The sequence below is a fragment of the Molothrus ater genome, chromosome 1 (genome assembly GCF_012460135.2).
Source record: "Molothrus ater isolate BHLD 08-10-18 breed brown headed cowbird chromosome 1, BPBGC_Mater_1.1, whole genome shotgun sequence".
NCBI lineage: Eukaryota > Metazoa > Chordata > Aves > Passeriformes > Icteridae > Molothrus > Molothrus ater.
In genome coordinates this window covers 153029107-153047748 of record NC_050478.2, presented here as the reverse complement: position 1 = coordinate 153047748, position 18642 = coordinate 153029107, and the positions used below count along the sequence as shown (strand labels likewise).

Here is an 18642-nt window from a genome sequence, read left to right as displayed (position 1 = left end):
AGCTGCCGCCGATCGTGTGTCGGGATCGCGTGTCGCCGGGGAGGCGGGGTTGGGGACCCCCCTGCCGCAGTGGCAGCCCCCTCCCCAGCAGCGCTGCCCGCCCCAGCTGCCGCCGTCTGTCCGACCCACCCCAGGCCCCGCGGGGACCTCGGGGCGCAAAATCTCCACGGAATGTCCCAGCCCCTGCCACGGGCCCCCTGAAGCGCTGCTCCCCACGGCACGGACACCCCACTGCACAGCCCCCTCCCCCGCCAATGCCACCCCTGCAGGACCCGGGGTCCTGCCACCCCACCGCCCTCCAGGGACCCCGGGAAGCCACCTCACTGCACCCCAGCCCCTCATGATCCCCCAGGGACCGCTCCTGCCCAGAGCATCCCCGTGGGGTCACGGGCACACGGCGAGGAGCCCCCAGCGCCCTCCTCCCTCCTCAGACAGCGCAGGAGCCTGCACGTACCCCCACCCCATCCTCGGCTCGGAACTAGGGGGGTTTAGGGGACCTTAAGGATTTGTCCTTGTCCCAGACCCCCCCCGGCAGCAGCAGGACTCGAGTGCCCCCCACCCACGAGAGCTCCCCGGGGCGCTGGTCGGTACCTGCGGCCGGGCCGGGCTGGGGGGGCGGCCGGCACACCCCCTGCCCCGCGGTGGCGGCGACGGCTTCCACGTGCCCCTCGGCCTCGTCCTTCCTGCGGTAGAGGCGGTCACCGGCGGCGGGACGCGCCCGCTGGGTGCCAGCGCCGGCCGGGGCAGCGGCGCGCCGGGGCTCGGGCCGGGGGGCGGCGGGGCGGGGGACGCGCTGCAGGGAGCGCGGCACCACGTCCGGCGGCAGCCGCAGGTACTGGCGCAGGTGGGCCACGCCGGCGTCCGTCAGGTACCAGTAGAGGTGTCGCCAGGCCGCCGTCTGTCGCACGAGGCCGCGGGAGCGCAGCGAGGCCATGGCGCGCCGCACCTCCACGTTGGCCACGCCGGGCAGCTGCGGGTGGGTGCGCCGGGGGCAGCCGTCCCGCTCCCCGACCAGGACACCCTCGCGAAACAGCAGCTCCAGGATGGAGCGGAGCCGCTCCAGCGGCATCAGCATCCCCGCCACCATGGCTGGGCAGCACGGCGCAGGGCACGGCCCGCAGGGCTCGGTCACAGCTCAGCACCGCTCCGTATGGCCCAGCCCAGGCTGCCCCAGCACAGCCCGGTGTGGCCCAGCACAGCCCGGTACGGCCCGGCACGGCCCAGCTCACTATGGTCCAGTACAACCCAGCACGGTCCCACACGGCTCAGGTGCTCCAGCCCAGCCCGGCACGGTCCGGTTCGGCTCGGTATGGCCTGGCACAGCCCAGCGCGGTCCGGTACAGCCCCGTATGGCCCGGCACGTCCCGGCGCGATCCGACACGGAGCGGCGCTGGCTGCCGGCACGGCGGGAGCGGCTGCGGCTCCACCCCCGGCCGGGGGGGTCAGGGGGGGCCCCAGGCCCAGCCCTGACTCACCAGCGGCCCCTCCCCGGCCCCGGCTCCCGCCCGGGGGGGGCACGGCCGGACCCGCCTCCCCCTTCCCCCCCCCCGCCCCGACCCACCGGGCCGGTTCCTGCGTGGGAACCCCCGCGGGTCCCGCCCCGCCCCGGGACCGGGACCGGCCCCGGGGAGTGCCCGGGGGGACCCTGAACCGGGAGGGTGTCCCTGAACCGCGGGGATCCTCCAGAGGGAGGGGGACACCGAGCTGCGGGGGTCTCCGAGCTTGGGAGGGGCTCCCCGAGCCCGGGGAGGGACCCTGAGCCGCGGCTGTCCCCGAGCTCGGAGAGGAGCGAGAGCCCGGGGTCCCTGAGAGGGAGGAGGCTCCGGGCCTGGCACGGCCCCTCCCGGCTCGCCGATCATCCCGGGCTGCGGGCAGAGCCACGGGCTGCGGGCAGAGCCACGGGCTGCGGGCAGAGCCACGGGCTGCGGGCAGAGCCACGGGCTGCGGGAAGAGCCATGGGCTGCGGGCAGAGCCATGGGCTGCGGGCAGAGCCATGGGCAGGGGGAAGAGCCACGGGCTGCGGGAAGAGCCATGGGCTGCGGGAAGAGCCATGGGCAGGGGGAAGAGCCACGGGCTGCGGGAAGAGCCACGGGCTGCGGGAAGAGCCACGGGCTCGAGGAAGAGCCACGGGCAGGGGGAAGAGCCACGGGCTGGAGGAAGAGCCACGGGCTGGAGGAAGAGCCACGGGCTGGAGGAAGAGCCACGGGCTGCGGGCAGAGCCACGTGCTGCGGGAAGAGCCACGGGCTCGAGGAAGAGCCACGGGCTGCGGGCAGAGCCATGGGCTGGAGGAAGAGCCACGGGCTGCGGGCAGAGCCACGGGCTGAGGGCAGAGCCACGGGCTGCGGGCAGAGCCATGGGCAGGGGGCAGAGCCAAGGGCAGGGGGACGAGCAGGTGCACGGGCGCGGGTGCAGGCAGGGGCACGGGCAGGGCTCGGCAGCCACATCCTGCCACGTCAATATTTGCTCTGCTCCTGCCCCTGTTTGTCCCGGCGTCCCCAGGGGGACCCCCCGGCGGTGGCACAGCCCCGGCGGTGGCACAGCCCCGGTGGTGGCACAGCTGTGCCGCGCCACGCCCTCCGGGTGGCAGGTGGGGACGAACGAGAGGCAGCTGCCCCTCCCCCGAGCCCCCCGGCACCGAGCACCGCCCAACAACCCGCACCGGCACCGCGGGGACCCCAGCGCGGCCCCCGGCACGGCAGCGGGACCCCAGCACCACCGAGGGCGTGGGAGGGCACCGGCGAACCCCCCTCTCCGGGTGCCGTGTGAGGGGCTGTGGGGTGACACCCCCATCACAGAGCAGGAGGAACCGTGCGGGATGAACTGGGGTGCCAGGCTGTCCCCCCAGGCTCACAGACCCCAAAAGGGAGGAACCCCCCGGGGCTCTCTCAGCACAGGGAGGTCGGGGCACAGGGATAGCGCGAGGCTGCAGCAGGAGCCCCCCAGCAGCCTTAGGGGCATGGAGGGACACCCCCACAGCACCCCGGTCCCTGCCGATGGGATTCACTGGGATTTACTGGGATTTACTGGTGGGGAGCAGCGACGCAGGCATGGGGGGCTGCTGCTTGTGCGGTGCCCGCCCCAGAGCTGCCCCGGGGATCCCAAACCGGCGGGGGCTGATGTGCACACACTGGCGTCCGGGGGCCCCACCAGGACTTGCACAATTTCCCCATCCCCGAGGGCAGAGCCGGGCGGCAGAGTGGGGCATTGCGAGAGCCCCCATCACCGGGGCCCCAGCACAGCTGGTGCAGCGGCACTGGGAGCACTGGGAGCACTGGGGTGCCCAGACCGCCTCAAAGGGAACCCCTTGGGAGAGCATCAGTGGCCTGTCTGAGCCCCACCTCGGCTTGCTCCACCCAGAGAGACCCACAGCAGCCCGGAACCGCAGCGGGGTGGGATTGATGGCAGGAGCGAGGGGGGCAGCGGCTGCGGGTGGAGGGAGGGAGAGTGATGGGGGCAGGGAAGGGATAAAGGGGGGCAGAGAGGAAGAAATGGGGAGCAGCAATGAGGAGTGATGGCGCCTGCGATGGAGGAAGCTCTGGGGGCATCTCTAGGGAAGTGACGGGGACAGGGACCGCGGTAGCGCTGGGGGCAGCAGGAGCGCGTCCCCCCAGCCGCGGCCCCGCACCCCCGGCCCGCAGCGGGGTCACGGCCGCGCCGGCGGCTCCCTCTCTCCGGGAAGTGCCGCGTCAGCGCCCGCCGCCCGCCGTGATCCAACGCGATGTGACAGCGGGGCCGCGGCCGGCGTCCCGCGGCTGCCCCGCGCCGGGCAGGGCGCGCCAAGCCCCGCACCCACCGGGAGGAGCCCGCCGGCATCGGCGCCGCAGCCCCCGCATCCCGGGGTCACGGCCGGCAGCAGCACGGGCGGCTGGGGGCACCCCCGAATCCTGGTCCTGCGCAGCCCAGGCTCCCCTCACCCCTACCCCATGGAAGCCTCGGGCAGCCCCGAAAATGTGGGGCGGGCAGCGCTTGCGGCAGCGGCTCCTGGCCACGGGCCCGGCGCTGCCGTCGCGGTGCCGGTGCCAGCGGCGGTGCCGGTGCCAGTGCTGGGGTCTGGCGGGGCCGCCGGGCTCCCCGTGCCCAGCGGAACAAAGCCGCGGCTGTTTGGAGAGGGCAGCGCGGCCAGCGGCCGGCTCATAATGAGGCCGGTGCCGGCAGGGGTCCCGGTGCCAGCGGGGGTCCCGGTGCCAGCGGGGGTCCCTGGGACGCTTCTCACGGTAAATCAGCCTGGCCGCAGCCCGGGCTCTCCCGGAGGGGACACGACCCAGGATCCCCTCGCTGGGGCCCGCGGCACCGCCACAGCTGCTGGGAGCCGTGACCCTGCCGGGGTCCGTCCAGAACCTTGCCGGGATCATCCCCGCCCGCCCGAGGTCCACCCCAACCGCACCCAGCCGAGGTGCATCACGACCCTCGCCGGTGTCCGACCTCCCCGACCCTCTCGGGCTTCACCCTGAGGCTCCCGGGCTTCGTCGCGACTTTCCCGGCCTCCATCCCATCTCTGGCCGGGCCCACGCCGGCCCTGGCCGGGCTCCGTTCGGTGGCTGGCTGCGGTGGCTCCGTGCCCGCTGCTGCGGTGACACAGGGGCCGGTGGCCGCAGCAGCCCCGTGACCGGCATCCGCCGGCGCCCGTTACTCACGGCCCAGCGCCCCGGCTCCGCAGCGCGGCTCGGTCACCCGGCACCGCCGCGGCGGAGCCTGCCAGGGGCCCGGCGGCACCGAGGAACTCCGAGCGGTGCCGGCGATGCCGGGGCGTCGCCGGTGACCCCCGCCCTCCTGCCCGCGCTGCGACATTGGCACGGGAGGGATGCGGAGCTCCCCGGGGCGCGGCCCCCACCCCCGCGGGACGCGGAGCCCTCCCCGGGACGCGGAATCCCCGCCGGTGCCCGTGGGCCCGGCCCCGGGAGCCCTCGCCGTGCCCCCTCCCCCGGTACCTTTGAGGGAGGCGATCTCGTGGTGGATGCCCCGCGCCCCCTCCATGGCCGCCCGCGCTCCCGCACGCTGCCGGCCGGTCCCGCAGCCCCGGGGCGGCTCCGTCCCGCCCCGCCCCCCCGGCCGCGGCCCCGCCCCGGCCCGCCCCGCCGCCGCAGCCCCCCGCCCCTGCGGCACCGACACCGCCCCCCCTCCGGCGGACGGGACCGGCCCCGCAGCCCCCCCGGCACGGCACGGCACGGCACGGCACGGCACAGAGTCCCGGCAGCGCGGCCCTCCCCGGCCCCCGGCACAGCAGAGACCCCCCCGTCAATAACAGCACAGCAGAGACCCCCTCCCCGTCAATAACAGCACAGCAGAGACCCCCTCCCCGTCAATAACAGTGCAGCAGAGACCCCCTCCCCGTCAATAACAGCACAGCAGAGACCCCCCCATCAATAACAGCACAGCAGAGACCCCCCTGTCAATAACAGCACAGCAGAGACCCCCTCCCCGTCAATAACAGTGCAGCAGAGACCCCCTCCCTATCAATAACAGCACAGCAGAGACCCCCCTGTCAATAACAGCACAGCAGAGACCCCCTCCCCGTCAATAACAGCACAGCAGAGACCCCCCCGTCAATAACAGCACAGCAGAGACCCCCCCGTCAATAACAGCACAGCAGAGACCCCCTCCCCACCAATAACAGCACAGCAGAGACCCCCCTGTCAATAACAGCACAGCAGAGACCCCCTCCCCATCAATAACAGCACAGCAGAGACCCCCCCGTCAATAAAAGCACAGCAGAGACCCCCCCATCAATAACAGCACAGCAGAGACCCCCCTGTCAATAACAGCACAGCAGAGACCCCCCCATCAATAACAGCGCAGCAGAGACCCCCTCCCCACCAATAACAGCACAGCAGAGACCCCCTCCCCATCAATAACAGCACAGCAGAGACCCCCCCATCAATCAATAACAGCACAGCAGAGACCCCCCCATCAATAACAGCACAGCAGAGACCCCCTCCCCACCAATAACAGCACAGCAGAGACCCCCCTGTCAATAACAGCACAGCAGAGACCCCCCTGTCAATAACAGCACAGCAGAGACCCCCCATCAATAACAGCACAGCCCACCCCCAGCACAGCCCACCTCCCAGACCCTCCCACAGCACAGACCCCCCCACCAATGTGCTCCCACCTCCCAGACCCCCCTATTCCAGCACAGACCCCCTCCCACCCAGCGCACACGGTGCCCCCCATGCCCAGCCGCCCCCCTCATTCCAGGACAGCCCCCCCAGTTCCCCCCCAGTTGGGTCCATCCCCAGGGTGTGGGGTCCCAGTCCAGCCCTGCCGGCAGTGCTGGGTGGGGTCTGTCCCTGAGGGGGCCAAGGGACCCCCCCAGCTGGCACTGGCACCACCGGCCAGGCCCAGCCAGGCCTCAGGCTCAGCTCTGCGTGGCCACACCAGCCCCGAAGCCAGCCAGGAACGGCCACTGCACTGGGGCCACCAGCCAGCCCTGGGGACACCAAGGACTGTGTCACGGCCACAATGGTGTCACCACTGGCCAGCCCTGGGGACACCAAGGACTCTGGCATGGCCACCACACCATGGCCACCAACCAGCCCTGGGGACACCAAGGACTGTGTCACGGCCACAATGGTGTCACCACTGGCCAGCCCTGGGGACACCAAGGACTGTGTCATGGCCACCGTGCTGTCACCACTGGCCAGCCCTGGGGACATGGGGAGGGACTCACCACAGCCCCTCCACCACAGCCACTGGCCAAGCCCTGAGCCCCAGGGACATCGGGAGGGACCCAGCACAGCCACCAGCCCCTGGTCACCACAGCACAGCCACCCCTGAGCCCTGGGGACACTGAGCAGGACCCTGACACTGCCACCACACCTCAACCACTGCAGCCACCATCCAGGCTCTGAGGAGAGACCGTGGAACAGCCACCACAGTGTGGCCACCAGCCAGGCCTGGGGACACCAGGAGGGACCCAGCACAGCCACCACACCGTGGCCACCAGCCAGGCCTGGGGACACCAGGAGGCCACCACGCTGTAGCCACCATAGCCACTGTCCACCACACCCAGGATGCTGGCCAGCCCCAAGCCCCAGGGACACCAGGAGTGACACCAGCATAGCCCCTGCACTGTGCCACCATGGCTACTGTGGCCAGCAGCCACTCCCAGATCCCCAGGGACACCAGGAGGGACACCAAGAGGGACAGCAGGAGGGACACCAGGAGGGACACCAGGAGGAACTGTGGCACAGTCACCGTACTGCAGCCACTGTGTCACTGTCACTCCCAGGGACACTGGGAAGGACTGTGGCATGGCCACTGCACTGTGGCATGGCCCCTGTCACCCCCAGCCATCTCAGGGACCCTGGCAGGGACCCTGGCATGGTCTCCACCCCACAACCCTGGAGAAGGGCCGGGGTGTCCCTGGTGCCCAGCTGTCCCTCACAGGTGACAGTGCATGAGCACCGTGCCAGGTCTGGTGACAATGTGACAATGTGACAATGTGACAATGACACTGGTGATGGTGGCAGTGGAGACAGTGTCCTCCAGCCTGGCTTCAGTGCCCACCAGGCCCTGTGCCACATTAATGGCTCTAACAGAGAGGGCACAAGGTGCCCAGCACCCGTCTCACTTTGGGATCCCAGTACCCTCAGTGTCCCCAGCCCCACGCCAGGGCCACCAGCAGCCACACCAGGGCCACCACAGCTGCTCCAGCCCTGCCCCACGCGTGGCAGAGTCCCTGGCAGTGCAGCTGTTGGGTCCCAGGGCTCTGGGCCTCAGGGATGGCACGTGCCAGCCGCTGGCAGGGATCAGCAGCCCCGATGGGCTCCGTGCCCACCGCCGCTGTGTCACCACCGCTGTGTCACCCTGCCCGGCTGTGCTGGCTCAGCCCTGACATCACCAGCCCTGCAGGCACAGTGCCCTCCGGCCACTGAGCCCCCGGGCATCCACACCCAGCCATGGCCAGGGCAACGAATCCTGAACACCCGGCAAGGGGGGACAGGGACCCCCAGTCTCGGTACCCCAGTGGCACCCAGTAAGGGGGCACTGTGCAGTGGCACCAAACCCTCTGTGTGGTGACACCAAACCCTCTGCCACTCACTGAGGAGTGACTGCATGGGGACACCGAGCCCAGCCCATGTCCAAAACCCCGTCACCAAGCAAGGTGGGGTCACACAGTGACACCAAACCCACCAGCACCTGCAAGGGGGACAGGGACCCCCAGTCTCGGTGCCCCAGTGGCACCCCGTGAGGTGGCACTGTGCACTGACACCAAACCCTCTGTGCAGTGACACCAAACCCTGTGTGCAGTGACACCAAACCCTCTGTGTGGTGACACCAAACCCTCTGTGTGGTGACACCAAACCCTGTGTGCACTGACACCAAACCCTCTGTGTGGTGACACCAAACCCTCTGCCACTCACTGAGGAGTGACTGCATGGGGACACCGAGCTCAGTCTGTGTCCAACAGCACCAAACCCTGGCACGGAGCAGGGTGGGGTCACACGGTGATACCAAACTGCCAGCACCTGGCAAGGTGAGGTGACACGGTGACACCAAACACCTGGCCCAGGACCTACAGCACTGAACCTGCCAGCAGCTGGAGAGGTGGGGACAGCACGGTGACAATGAGCACTTGGAGAGGTGGGGACAGCACGGTGACAATGAACCCCTGCTGGTGGCACCTGGAGAGGTGGGGACAGCACGGTGACAATGAACCCCTGCTGGTCACACCTGGAGAGGTGGGGACAGCACGGTGACAATGAACCCCTGCTGGTCACACCTGGAGAGGTGGGGACAGCACGGTGACAATGAACCCCTGCTGGTCACACCTGGAAAGGTGGGGACAGCACGGTGACAATGAACCCCTGCTGGTGGCACCTGGAGAGGTGGGGGCAGCACGGTGACAGTGAACCCCTGCTGGTGGCACCTGGAGAGGTGGGGACAGCACGGTGACAATGAACCCCTGCCAGCAGCTGCCGAACCGAGTGCCAGCCCAGCCGGTGGCACCCGGGCCGTGCTGAGATCTGCCAGGCTCCTGGCAGCTCCAAGTGCCCCAGGGTCCCTCAGCCGGGGGACACGGGGACGGCGCCAGAGCTGCTGGTGGCACAGGCAGGGACCGCAGGCCGTTCCCAGCACCCCGACCCCGCGGCGCCCCTCTGGGGGAGCAGCCAGACCCCCCGATGGCCGGGACCCCGCGGCGGGGACAGCTGGGACCCCCGGCGTGGGCCCGGGGGGGCTCCCCCCGCACGCAGCACCGCTCCCATGTAAGGGCATGGCCGCGGCCGCTGCCGCCCCACGCCGCGACACCGGGGCGCCCTCGGCCGCGGGCAGGCACCGGGGGCACTGCGGGCACCACCGGGGCCAGACCCAGCTCCCGGCGCGGGGCTCGTACCCCGAGATGCCACCGATGCCACCCATGCCACCCATGCCACCCATGCCACCCATGCCACCCCGAGCACCGGCGCTCCACCGGCCCCCGCCGCCGCACCCCGACCGCCCGTGCCCCCTCCGCGCCCCCCGGTCCCCCGGCAGCCCCTCTGTCCCCAGGACACTCGGAGGGACCCCCCCGCCCCACCACGCCGCCCCCTCCGGCCGCTCCGGGGGGCGCGGGCAGAGCCCCCCCAGCCCCCGAGCCCCCCGAGCCCTGGCGAGGGCAGGGACCGGGGGGCTCCCGGTGGGCTCGGCGGTGCCGGGCCGCGTCCCCCGCCCCCCCCGGCCCCCCCAGGCCGGCCCCCCCCGGCCGTGCCGGGGCTGGCGGTGCCCGCCGTGCCCAATTATGGGAATGAGCGGCCGCGCTCCCCTGCGGGCCCCCCCGCGGCCGGCGCCCCACGGCGCCCCCCGGCCGGCCCGAGTGGGGCGGGGGTCCCGTACCCTTGTAGCGCTCCCGCACGTCCTCGTAGGCCTGGATGAAGTCCTGCTCCTCGGGCTCGGGAGGGGGCCCGGCGGCGGCCATGGCGGCGGGGGGCGGATTTGGGGGGGCGAGGGCGGGGGCCGGGGCCGGGGTCCGGCGTGCCCGGGGTGTCCGGCGCGTCCGGCGGCTCGGCGGCCCCGCACCCCGCGGCTGGGCAGGGGCACGGGACGGCACAGGGGACGGCACAGGGGACGGCACAGGGGACGGGACTGGGGACGGGGCGTGCCCCCGCCCAGCCCTTTAAAGGAACCGCCGGACACCGCCCCGAGGCGCGGAAACGGCACCCACGGACACGGCACCGACCCACGAACACGGCACCGTGGGGCAGGGCACCCTGTGGGGCACGGGGCAAGGAAAGCCCTCCACGCCCCCCAAAGGGGTCACTCGGTGCTGGGGATGGGGCACTGCCCGAACCCCGACGGTGCTGACCCGTCCGTGGGGCGCCCACGGGTGCCCAGAAGAGCGCGAGGGGTGGGTGATAAGGGACAGGGGTCGCAGGTGTTAGGGGACCGTGTGGGGCTGGGGGCGCAGGTGGTGAGGGATGGGTGGCAGATACCCGGTGCACCCCACAGCCGGCGCAGGGACCCCCCCGATTCGCACCCCGACCTTCCCCCCCGCCGCTCGAGGGGCAGACCCGGCGCCCCCTCCCCTGGTGAGTGCTCAGCCCCTCACAGAGACCCCCGCGTCCCCTTCGGCCAGGGGGGACAGGGACATCACGGCCCCCGGATTTTTAAAAAACCGAGGGGTTTTTAATGCTCCGTCTCCCGGTGCCACCTGAGGGGCACGGAGGGGGCCCCACCGCGGCCCCCAACAACCCCAACCCCCCCCCCCCCGGAGCCCAGTCCCGGCCGTGGGCGAGCTGGGGGGGGGGGGGACACACCGGCCCCATGGGACGGGGCATCGTCATCCCTAAAAATAGACATTAATGCCCCGAAACTCGAGCGGGGACAGCGCCGGGGGGGCGAGGGGGGGCGGGGAGGGAGGCGGGGAAGGACGGGGGGTGGAACGGAAATAGCCGGGGGGGAGGGCTCTGTGCCGCGGGGGGGCTGAGCGCTCTATGGGGGAAACGCTGAGCATTTTATGGGCACGCACTGGCAGCTGTAGGGGGACGGCTCGGCTCGGCACGGCACGGCACGGCACGGCACGGCACGGCTCGGCACGGCTCGGCACGGCTCGGCACGGCTCGGCACGGCACGGCACGGCTCGGCACGGCACGGCTCGGCACAGCTCGGCACGGCTCGGCACGGCACGGCTCGGCACGGCACGGCTCGGCACGGCACGGCACGGCACGGCTCGGCACGGCACGGCACGGCACGGCGCAGCTCGGCACGGCTCGGCACGGCGCGGCACGGCACGGCACGGCTCGGCACGGCACTGCACGGCTCGGCACGGCTCGGCTCGGCACGGCTCGGCACGGCTCGGCACGGCACGGCACGGCTCGGCACGGCTCGGCACGGCTCGGCACAGCTCGGCACGGCACGGCTCGGCACGGCACGGCACAGCTCGGCACGGCACGGCACAGCTCGGCACGGCTCGGCACGGCTCGGCACGGCACGGCACAGCTCGGCACGGCTCGGCACGGCTCGGCACGGCTCGGCACGGCTCGGCACGGCACGGCACAGCTCGGCACGGCACAGCTTGGCTCGGCACGGCTCGGCACGGCTCGGCACGGCACAGCTCGGCACAGCTCGGCACGGCACGGCACGGCTCGGCACGGCACGGCACGGCACGGCACGGCGCAGCTCGGCACGGCACGGCACGGCACGGCTCGGCACGGCACGGCTCGGCACGGCTCGGCACGGTACGGCACAGCTCGGCACGGCACGGCACGGCACAGCTCGGCACGGCTCGGCACCGCACAGCTCGGCACGGCACGGCACGGCTCGGCACGGCTCGGCACAGCTCGGCACGGCACGGCACAGCTCGGCGCGGCTCGGCGCGGCTCGGCACGGCACGGCACGGCACAGCTCGGCACGGCTCGGCACAGCTCGGCATCCCCCATAGCGGCTTCACTGTCCCAACCGCGGCGCAGCTCCCAGCGCGGTGTCACCCCTCGGTGTCCCGGTCCCATGGGCCCCCAGACACCGCCGACCCCTCCATCCCCAGGAGCACGCCCCGGGTCCCCTCCCAGACCCTCGGACACAGCCCGACCCCCACCCCCCCCGCAGGCGCTCATGCCGAGCTCCCCAGACACGGCCCGGCCCCCTCGGCACTCCACGGCTTACCTGTCCCACCCCGGCTCCTCGGTCCCACCCCGCCTCTCCTGTCCCATCCCGGGTTCTCCTGTCCCATCCCGGGTTCTCCTGTCCCACCCCGGCTGTTCTGTCACACGCCGGCTCCCCTGTCCCACCCCGGCCCCCCTGTCCCACCCCGGCTCCCCTGTCCCACCCCGGCTCTCCTGTCCCACCCCGGCTCTCCTGTCCCATCCCGGCTCCCCTGTCCCATCCCGGCTCTCCTGTCCCATCCCGGCTCTCCTGTCCCATCCCGGGTTCTCCTGTCCCATCCCGGGTTCTCCTGTCCCATCCCGGCTCTCCTGTCCCATCCCGGCTCCCCTGTCCCACCCCGGCTCCCCGGACGCGCTCCCGGTCCCCGGGCCGTACCTGCGATGCGGATGACGGCTCTCTCGGCAGGGTCCAGCACCGTCCCGTTGCCCGCGGCCGCCTTGGCGCGCTGGGAGCGCTGGTGTTTGCCCAGGTTCCAGGGCAGCGTGTCCCCGGCGCCAGGCGAGCCGCTGCTGCCACTCGAGCTCTCCTCCGCCATCGCCGCCGACCCCGGCTCCTGCGACAGACGGACGGCGTCAGGGACCCCCGGCACCGGGACCACCGCCTTCGTACGCTAGGGACCCCCGGCACCGGGCACCGGGGACCTCCGGCATCGCCACTGCCTCCCCTTCACTTCAGGGACCCCCGGCACCGGGCACCGGGGACCTCCGGCATCGCCACTGCCTCCCCTTCACTTCAGGGACCCCCGGCACCGGGCACCGGGGACCCCCGCCATCGCCACCTCCTCCCCTCTCGCTTCAGGGACCCCCGGCACCATCGCCTCCGTACGCTAGGGACCCCCGGTACCGGGACACCAGGGACCTCTGGCGCCGTCATCTCCTTCCCTCTCGCTTCAGGGACCCCCGGTACCGGGCACCGGGGACCTCGAGCATCGCTACCGCCCCCCCTCTCGTTTCAGGGACCCCCGGTACCGGGCACCAGGGGCCCTCAGCACCGCCACCTCCTTCTCTCTCGTTTCAGAGACCCCCGGCACCGCCGACCCCGGCTCCTACGGTAGAGAGGCGGTGCCAGGGACCCCGGGCACCGGGACCGCAGCGCCGGCAGCGCCCGGTGCAGCGCACAGCGGAATCACGGCGCGCCCGGAGGTGCCGGAACCCCTCGGGACAGCCCCGGGGAAGCGGGGTCCGTGCCGAGCTGGGCCGTGCAGGGCGCTGTCGCTAGGGACACGGTCCCCACGGGGCCACCGCTGCGAAGGGATGGGCAGGGAGCGGCGGCGATGGCTTTTCCGGCACCGGGAATTCGCCCGCGGTGCCGCCGCAGCCGGGGCGCGCACAGGAACAACAGCCGGACCGAAGGCGTGGGAGGTTGGACCGCAGCGGGGCAGGGGCCGGGCCGGGTCGGTGTCTCGGAGCGGCTGCGGGGTTCGGCCGGGGTTCGGCCGGGGTTCGCGCGGCCCGCGGGGTCGGTGCCGGCTGCAGCAGCTCGGTGCCGGGAGCGCTCCCAGGGGAGCGGGACGGAGGCTGCCGGTAGCGATGACTCCGTGATGCCGGCACCTCCGTGATCCTGCCCCCTCCATCCCGGCACCTCCGCCATCCCGCCTCCATCATCCCGGCACCTCCGTGATCCCGCCCCCGCCATCCCGGCACCTCCGCCATCCCGCTGCCTCCGCTCTGCCGGCATCTCCGTGATCCTGCCCCCAGCATCCCGACACCTCCGCGATCCCGGCACCTCCGCCACCCCACCGCAGTCCCGGCGCCACCGCAGCCCCGACACCGGCTCGGGCTCGTTCCCCGGGGAGCCGGCAGCACCGGGCGTTTGCCGCGGCCGAGGCGCCATTTGCAGAAGCTCCGAACCCCGGAAAGTCACCGGGCCCGGCACCACCGGGCCCGGCACCGGGACCCACCGGCATCACCGACACCACAGCGCCCGGCCCTCCCGAAGGCCTGGGACCCCGGTGCGACACCCCCAGACCCACGGGCGTCACCGGCACCCCCAGACCCACCGGCATCACCGGCACCCCCGAAACCCACGGGCGTCACCGGCACCCCCCAGACCCACGGGCGTCACCGGCACCCCCAGACCCACCGGCATCACCGGCACCCCCCCAGACCCACGGGCACCACCGGCACCCCCAGACCCACGGGGATCACCGGCACCCTCCAGACCCACCGGCACCCCCAGACCCACGGGGATCACCGGCACCCCCAGACCCACGGGGATCACCGGCACCCTCCAGACCCACCGGCACCCCCAGACCCACGGGCACCACCGGCACCCCCCAGACCCACGGGGATCACCGGCACCCCCAGACCCACCGGCATCCCCAGACCCACGGGCATCACCGGCACCCCCGGCAGTGGGGTGGTGGCGGGGGGTCGGCGTGGGGAAGAGCTGGGGGGCGGGCGTAGGGGGGCAAAGTGAGGGGGAGCCGGGGGGGGCGGGCGTGGGGGACAGCGCGGTGCCAAGCCTGAGTCACCGGCTCCATCGCCCACGTCCCCCGAGCAGCCCCTCCACCCCAGGCCTGGCGCCGCCTCCCCGCACTGAAGGGGGGGTCACAGGGACCCCCCTGCCCCCAGACTCGGGCCTCAGCACCCAAACGCCCCTCGCAGCCCCAGCAGAGCCCCCCCCGCGCCACCCTCCACGCCGCAGCCCCTCCTCCACCCCCCAGCCCTGCGGCAGCCCCGCGGCATCCTCCGATCCCCCCTCACCCCCGCCGCTCCCGGCTCCACGGGGGAGCGGGCGAGGGGGGTCCCACGCGCGGGGACTCACCGAGCGCCACGATCTCTGCCAAGACGCGCCGGGGGGGCATGACCGGGGGGGGAAACGGCGCCGGCACCGGGAGGGCTCCGGAGGGGATGCGGCACCGGCGGGGAGCACCGGCACCGGTACCGCGGGGGCTCCGGGGGAAAATGGCCCCGGCGGCTCCGCCCGCACCGGCACCGGCACCGGCTCCGGCTTCGCGGCAGGGGCGGGGCGGGGGGCGGGCAGCGGGGGGCGCCTTATCTCAGCGCCCCACCCTCCACAGCCGCGCACCCCGCGGGGGAGGCACCCCCGGCGCCCCGAGCGGGAAGGATTAACGCCGACCAGTGCTCCCAGTACAGCCAGAACCAGGGGCCAACCCCGGCCAGTGCTCCCAGTACAGCCAGAACCAGGGGCCAACGCCGACCAGTGCTCCCAGTACAGCCAGAACCAGGGCCCAACGCCGGCCAGTGCTTCCAGTACAGCCAGAACCAGGGACCAACCCCGGCCAGTGCTCCCAGTACAGCCAGAACCAGGGGCCAACCCCGGCCAGTGCTCCCAGTACAGCCAGAACCAGGGACCAACGCCGGCCAGTGCTCCCAGTACAGCCAGAACCAGGGACCAACCCCGGCCAGTGCTCCCAGTACAGCCAGAACCAGGGACCAACCCCGGCCAGTGCTCCCAGTACAGCCAGAACCAGGGACCAACCCCGGCCAGTGCTTCCAGTACAGCCAGAACCAGGGACCAACCCCGGCCAGTGCTTCCAGTACAGCCAGAACCAGGGACCAACGCCGGCCAGTGCTCCCAGTACAGCCAGAACCAGGGACCAACGCCGACCAGTGCTCCCAGTACAGCCAGAACCAGGGGCCACCCCTGACCAGTGCTCCCAGTACAGCCAGAACCAGGGACCAACCCCGGCCAGTGCTCCCAGTACAGCCAGAACCAGGGGCCAACCCCGGCCAGTGCTCCCAGTACAGCCAGAACCAGGGGCCAACCCCGGCCAGTGCTCCCAGTACAGCCAGAACCAGGGACCAACCCCGGCCAGTGCTCCCAGTACAGCCAGAACCAGGGGCCACTCCTGACCAGTGCTCCCAGTACAGCCAGAACCAGGGACCAACCCCGGCCAGTGCTTCCAGTACAGCCAGAACCAGGGGCCACTCCTGACCAGTGCTCCCAGTACAGCCAGAACCAGGGGCCACCCCTGACCAGTGCTCCCAGTACAGCCAGAACCAGGGATCAACCCCGGCCAGTGTTCCCAGTACAGCCAGAACCAGGGGCCAACCCCGAGCAGTGCTCCCAGTACAGCCAGAACCAGGGGCCACCCCTGACCAGCGCTCCCAGTACAGCCAGCGCGGCACGGGTTAACTGTGACCAGCGCTCCCAGTACAGCCAGCGCGGCACGGGTTAACTGTGACCAGCGCACCCAGTACACTCCGTACGGAGCAGGTTAACCCTCCCCTGCACACCCAATCCGCAGAGGATTAACTCTCCCCAGTACATCCAGTATGGAGAGGGTTAAGCCTGACCAGTGCTCCCAGTACACCGGGCCGGCAGGGGTTAACTGACCAGTACACCCAGTACACCCAGTCCGGAGAGGGTGGCTGTGACCAGCGCACCGAAAGCGGACAGGGTTAACCCTCGCCACTGCAACCAGTGTGGAGAGGGCGAACCCCGCCCAGCGCTCCCAGCGAGGCCGGTCCCGCCCCGCGCTCCCGCAGGGAAGTCCCGCAGCCGCTCGGCACCGCCCGCCCGGGCTGGGCGATCAGTTGTGGGCCCAACGCCGGCCCAGCGCCGGCACAGCACCGGCACAGCACCGGCCCAGCACCGGCACAGCACCGGCACACCGCTGGCCCATCAGCGGCGCGTCTGACGGCGCCCGGCTGCCGCATTCAGAGCCCGGGGGAGCGCGGCCGCGAAGGGCTGAGATGGGAGCCCTGGCACGGCCCTGGCACGGTGCTCACACCCTGCCGGCCACCAGCCTCTCTTCTGGCCGGAGAACAGAGCACGGCTCCAGCCACCAGCGCTGCAGCAGAATGTCTGGTCTGGCGGCTGGGCAGGCTGGGGAGCCGCGGATCCCCTGCGGGGAGATGGGATTAGGGACGGGGATCAGCGCCGGGAACCAGTCCTGAGAGCCGGGGATCCGGCTGGGGAGATGGGACTGGGGACTGGGGTCAGCGCCGGAACCAGTACTGGGAACCGGTGCCTTGATCCAGAGCTGGGGCTGGAACCAGAGCTGCTGCCAGGTCCTGGAGCTGGTGCCGAGAGCTGGAGCTGGTACCAGGAACGGGAGCTGGTACCAGGATCTGGAAACCAGTGGGAACCAGAGCTGGTGCCAGGAACCGGAGCCGGTACCGGGCAAGGGAGCTGGAGCGGAGAACAGGCGCGTGTGCAGCCCCCCAGTGCGTGAGCACACCTGGGTGTGGTGGACACGGGTGGACACGGACACGGGTGGACACGGGTGTGTCCAACCCGGTGGCTGCAGGCACGCCCCGGCGCAAGCACGGAAGTGTGCACAGAGAACACACCTGTGCACACACACACGCACGCACTGGGGCGGTCTCGGGGGCTTCCAAGACCCCCCGTGCCCCCCGCCACATCCAGTTGCTGGCGTGGCGCAGCCCCCCGACCCCCAGCCCCATCGGGGCCATCGCGTGCCGAAGTGACCCCCGCAACCCCAGCACCACCGCACCCACCCCGCGGGGCTCAGAGACCACCGAGCCCCCGGAGCGGGGAGGCGTGGGGACCCCCGGGACCCGACACCGGGGCGCTGCAAGGTGGCACCCGCAGCGCCGAGGTCGGGACCCTCTCCGGGTCGCTCTGTCCCCTCCGCGGTACCTGCCCTGAGGGGGACAAGGCTCAGACCCCCACCCGCTCTCGCTGCGGCCGTACCGGGGCTGCCGCTCGCTCCGTCCGTCCGGATCCGGTGCTGGCGCAGCCGCTCCTCCCGCGGTCATGTGCCGGTGCCGGCACGGGCGCAGGGAGCGAATCCCCCGGCCAGAGCCGGACAAAGGGCCCTTTTCAGCCGCGCTGGGCCCCGCGGGCCCCTCGGCGTCAGGGGACAAAGGTCCGGCACGCTTGGCACCGGCAGCGCCGGGCACTCCCCGCCCGAGGCACCCGCGGGGCGCGGGGCACCGGACTCCGCAGAGGGGGGTGGGCGTGCGGCCAGGACCCCTCCTGCACCCCCGACCCTCCGGGCTCTCACCTCCATCCGCCGGCGCTCCGCGGGGAGCGGGGCTGGCGCCACGTGCGCGGGGCTGGCACGGCTGGCACGGTGCCCGCCGGGATCCCAGCGCTGGCACACGTCAGCGGGGCTGGCACACGCCGGCGCGGTGCCACCGCGCCCTGCCCGGGAGCCGCCCGCGCCCGCGGGGCCGGGGCCGCTGGTGCCACCCTTGTGCCCACTCCCCTGTGCCGCTGGTGTCACACTCGTGCCCACCCCGTGTGGGGTCCCCAAAGGGGCGCGGGGGTCACCGAGACCCCCAGCCCTGTGTTCAGCCACCTGGGGCATCTAAGTGGGCAACATGGGCATGGAGGGGACGCTGGGCACCCCACCTCACCCTGCCGCTGCCTGCTGGAGGGTCTCACCCTGCCAGCACTGCCCACGGTGGGGGCTCTGCCCACACCCACAGGGTGGGCACCCGGGGGCCCCCCAGCATAGCTCGGGGTGCAGGGGGACAGAGGAACAGGCAGGGAGCAGGGAAGAGGTAGGGAGGAGGCAGGGAGCAGGTGAGGAGCAGGAAGGGTGCAGGGAACAGGCAGAGGTGCAGGTGGGGAGCAGGCAGGGAGCAGGTAGGAAAGAGGTGGGGAGCAGGGAGGAAGCAGGCAGG

The 18642-nt window shown here is 72.3% G+C and overlaps 2 protein-coding genes across 2 annotated transcripts in view; both read right to left on the bottom strand.

Moving 5' to 3' along the window:
• The window catches only part of PLEC (plectin), a 113828-nt gene extending 98814 nt beyond the window's left edge, over positions 1-15014 (bottom strand). The window contains exons 1-2 of the mRNA XM_036404409.2: positions 14846-15014; positions 12455-12632 (exon numbers count right to left, since the gene is read on the bottom strand). Of these exons, the coding sequence (XP_036260302.1) occupies positions 12455-12614 (160 nt within the window). The 5' untranslated portion in view covers positions 12615-12632; positions 14846-15014. The remainder of the gene's footprint in view (positions 1-12454; positions 12633-14845) is intronic.
• On the bottom strand, positions 479-1087 carry LOC118700107 (plectin-like). Its single transcript, XM_036404447.1, has one exon. It carries the CDS (start codon positions 1085-1087, stop codon positions 479-481), a length of 609 nt encoding a protein of 202 aa, XP_036260340.1.
• Positions 15015-18642: the final 3628 nt, after the last annotated feature.

Excerpts from the sequence above, each read along its gene's own strand:
- LOC118700107 (XM_036404447.1), bottom strand. The coding sequence starts at position 1,087 with ATGGTGGCGGGGATGCTGATGCCGCTGGAGCGGCTCCGCTCCATCCTG.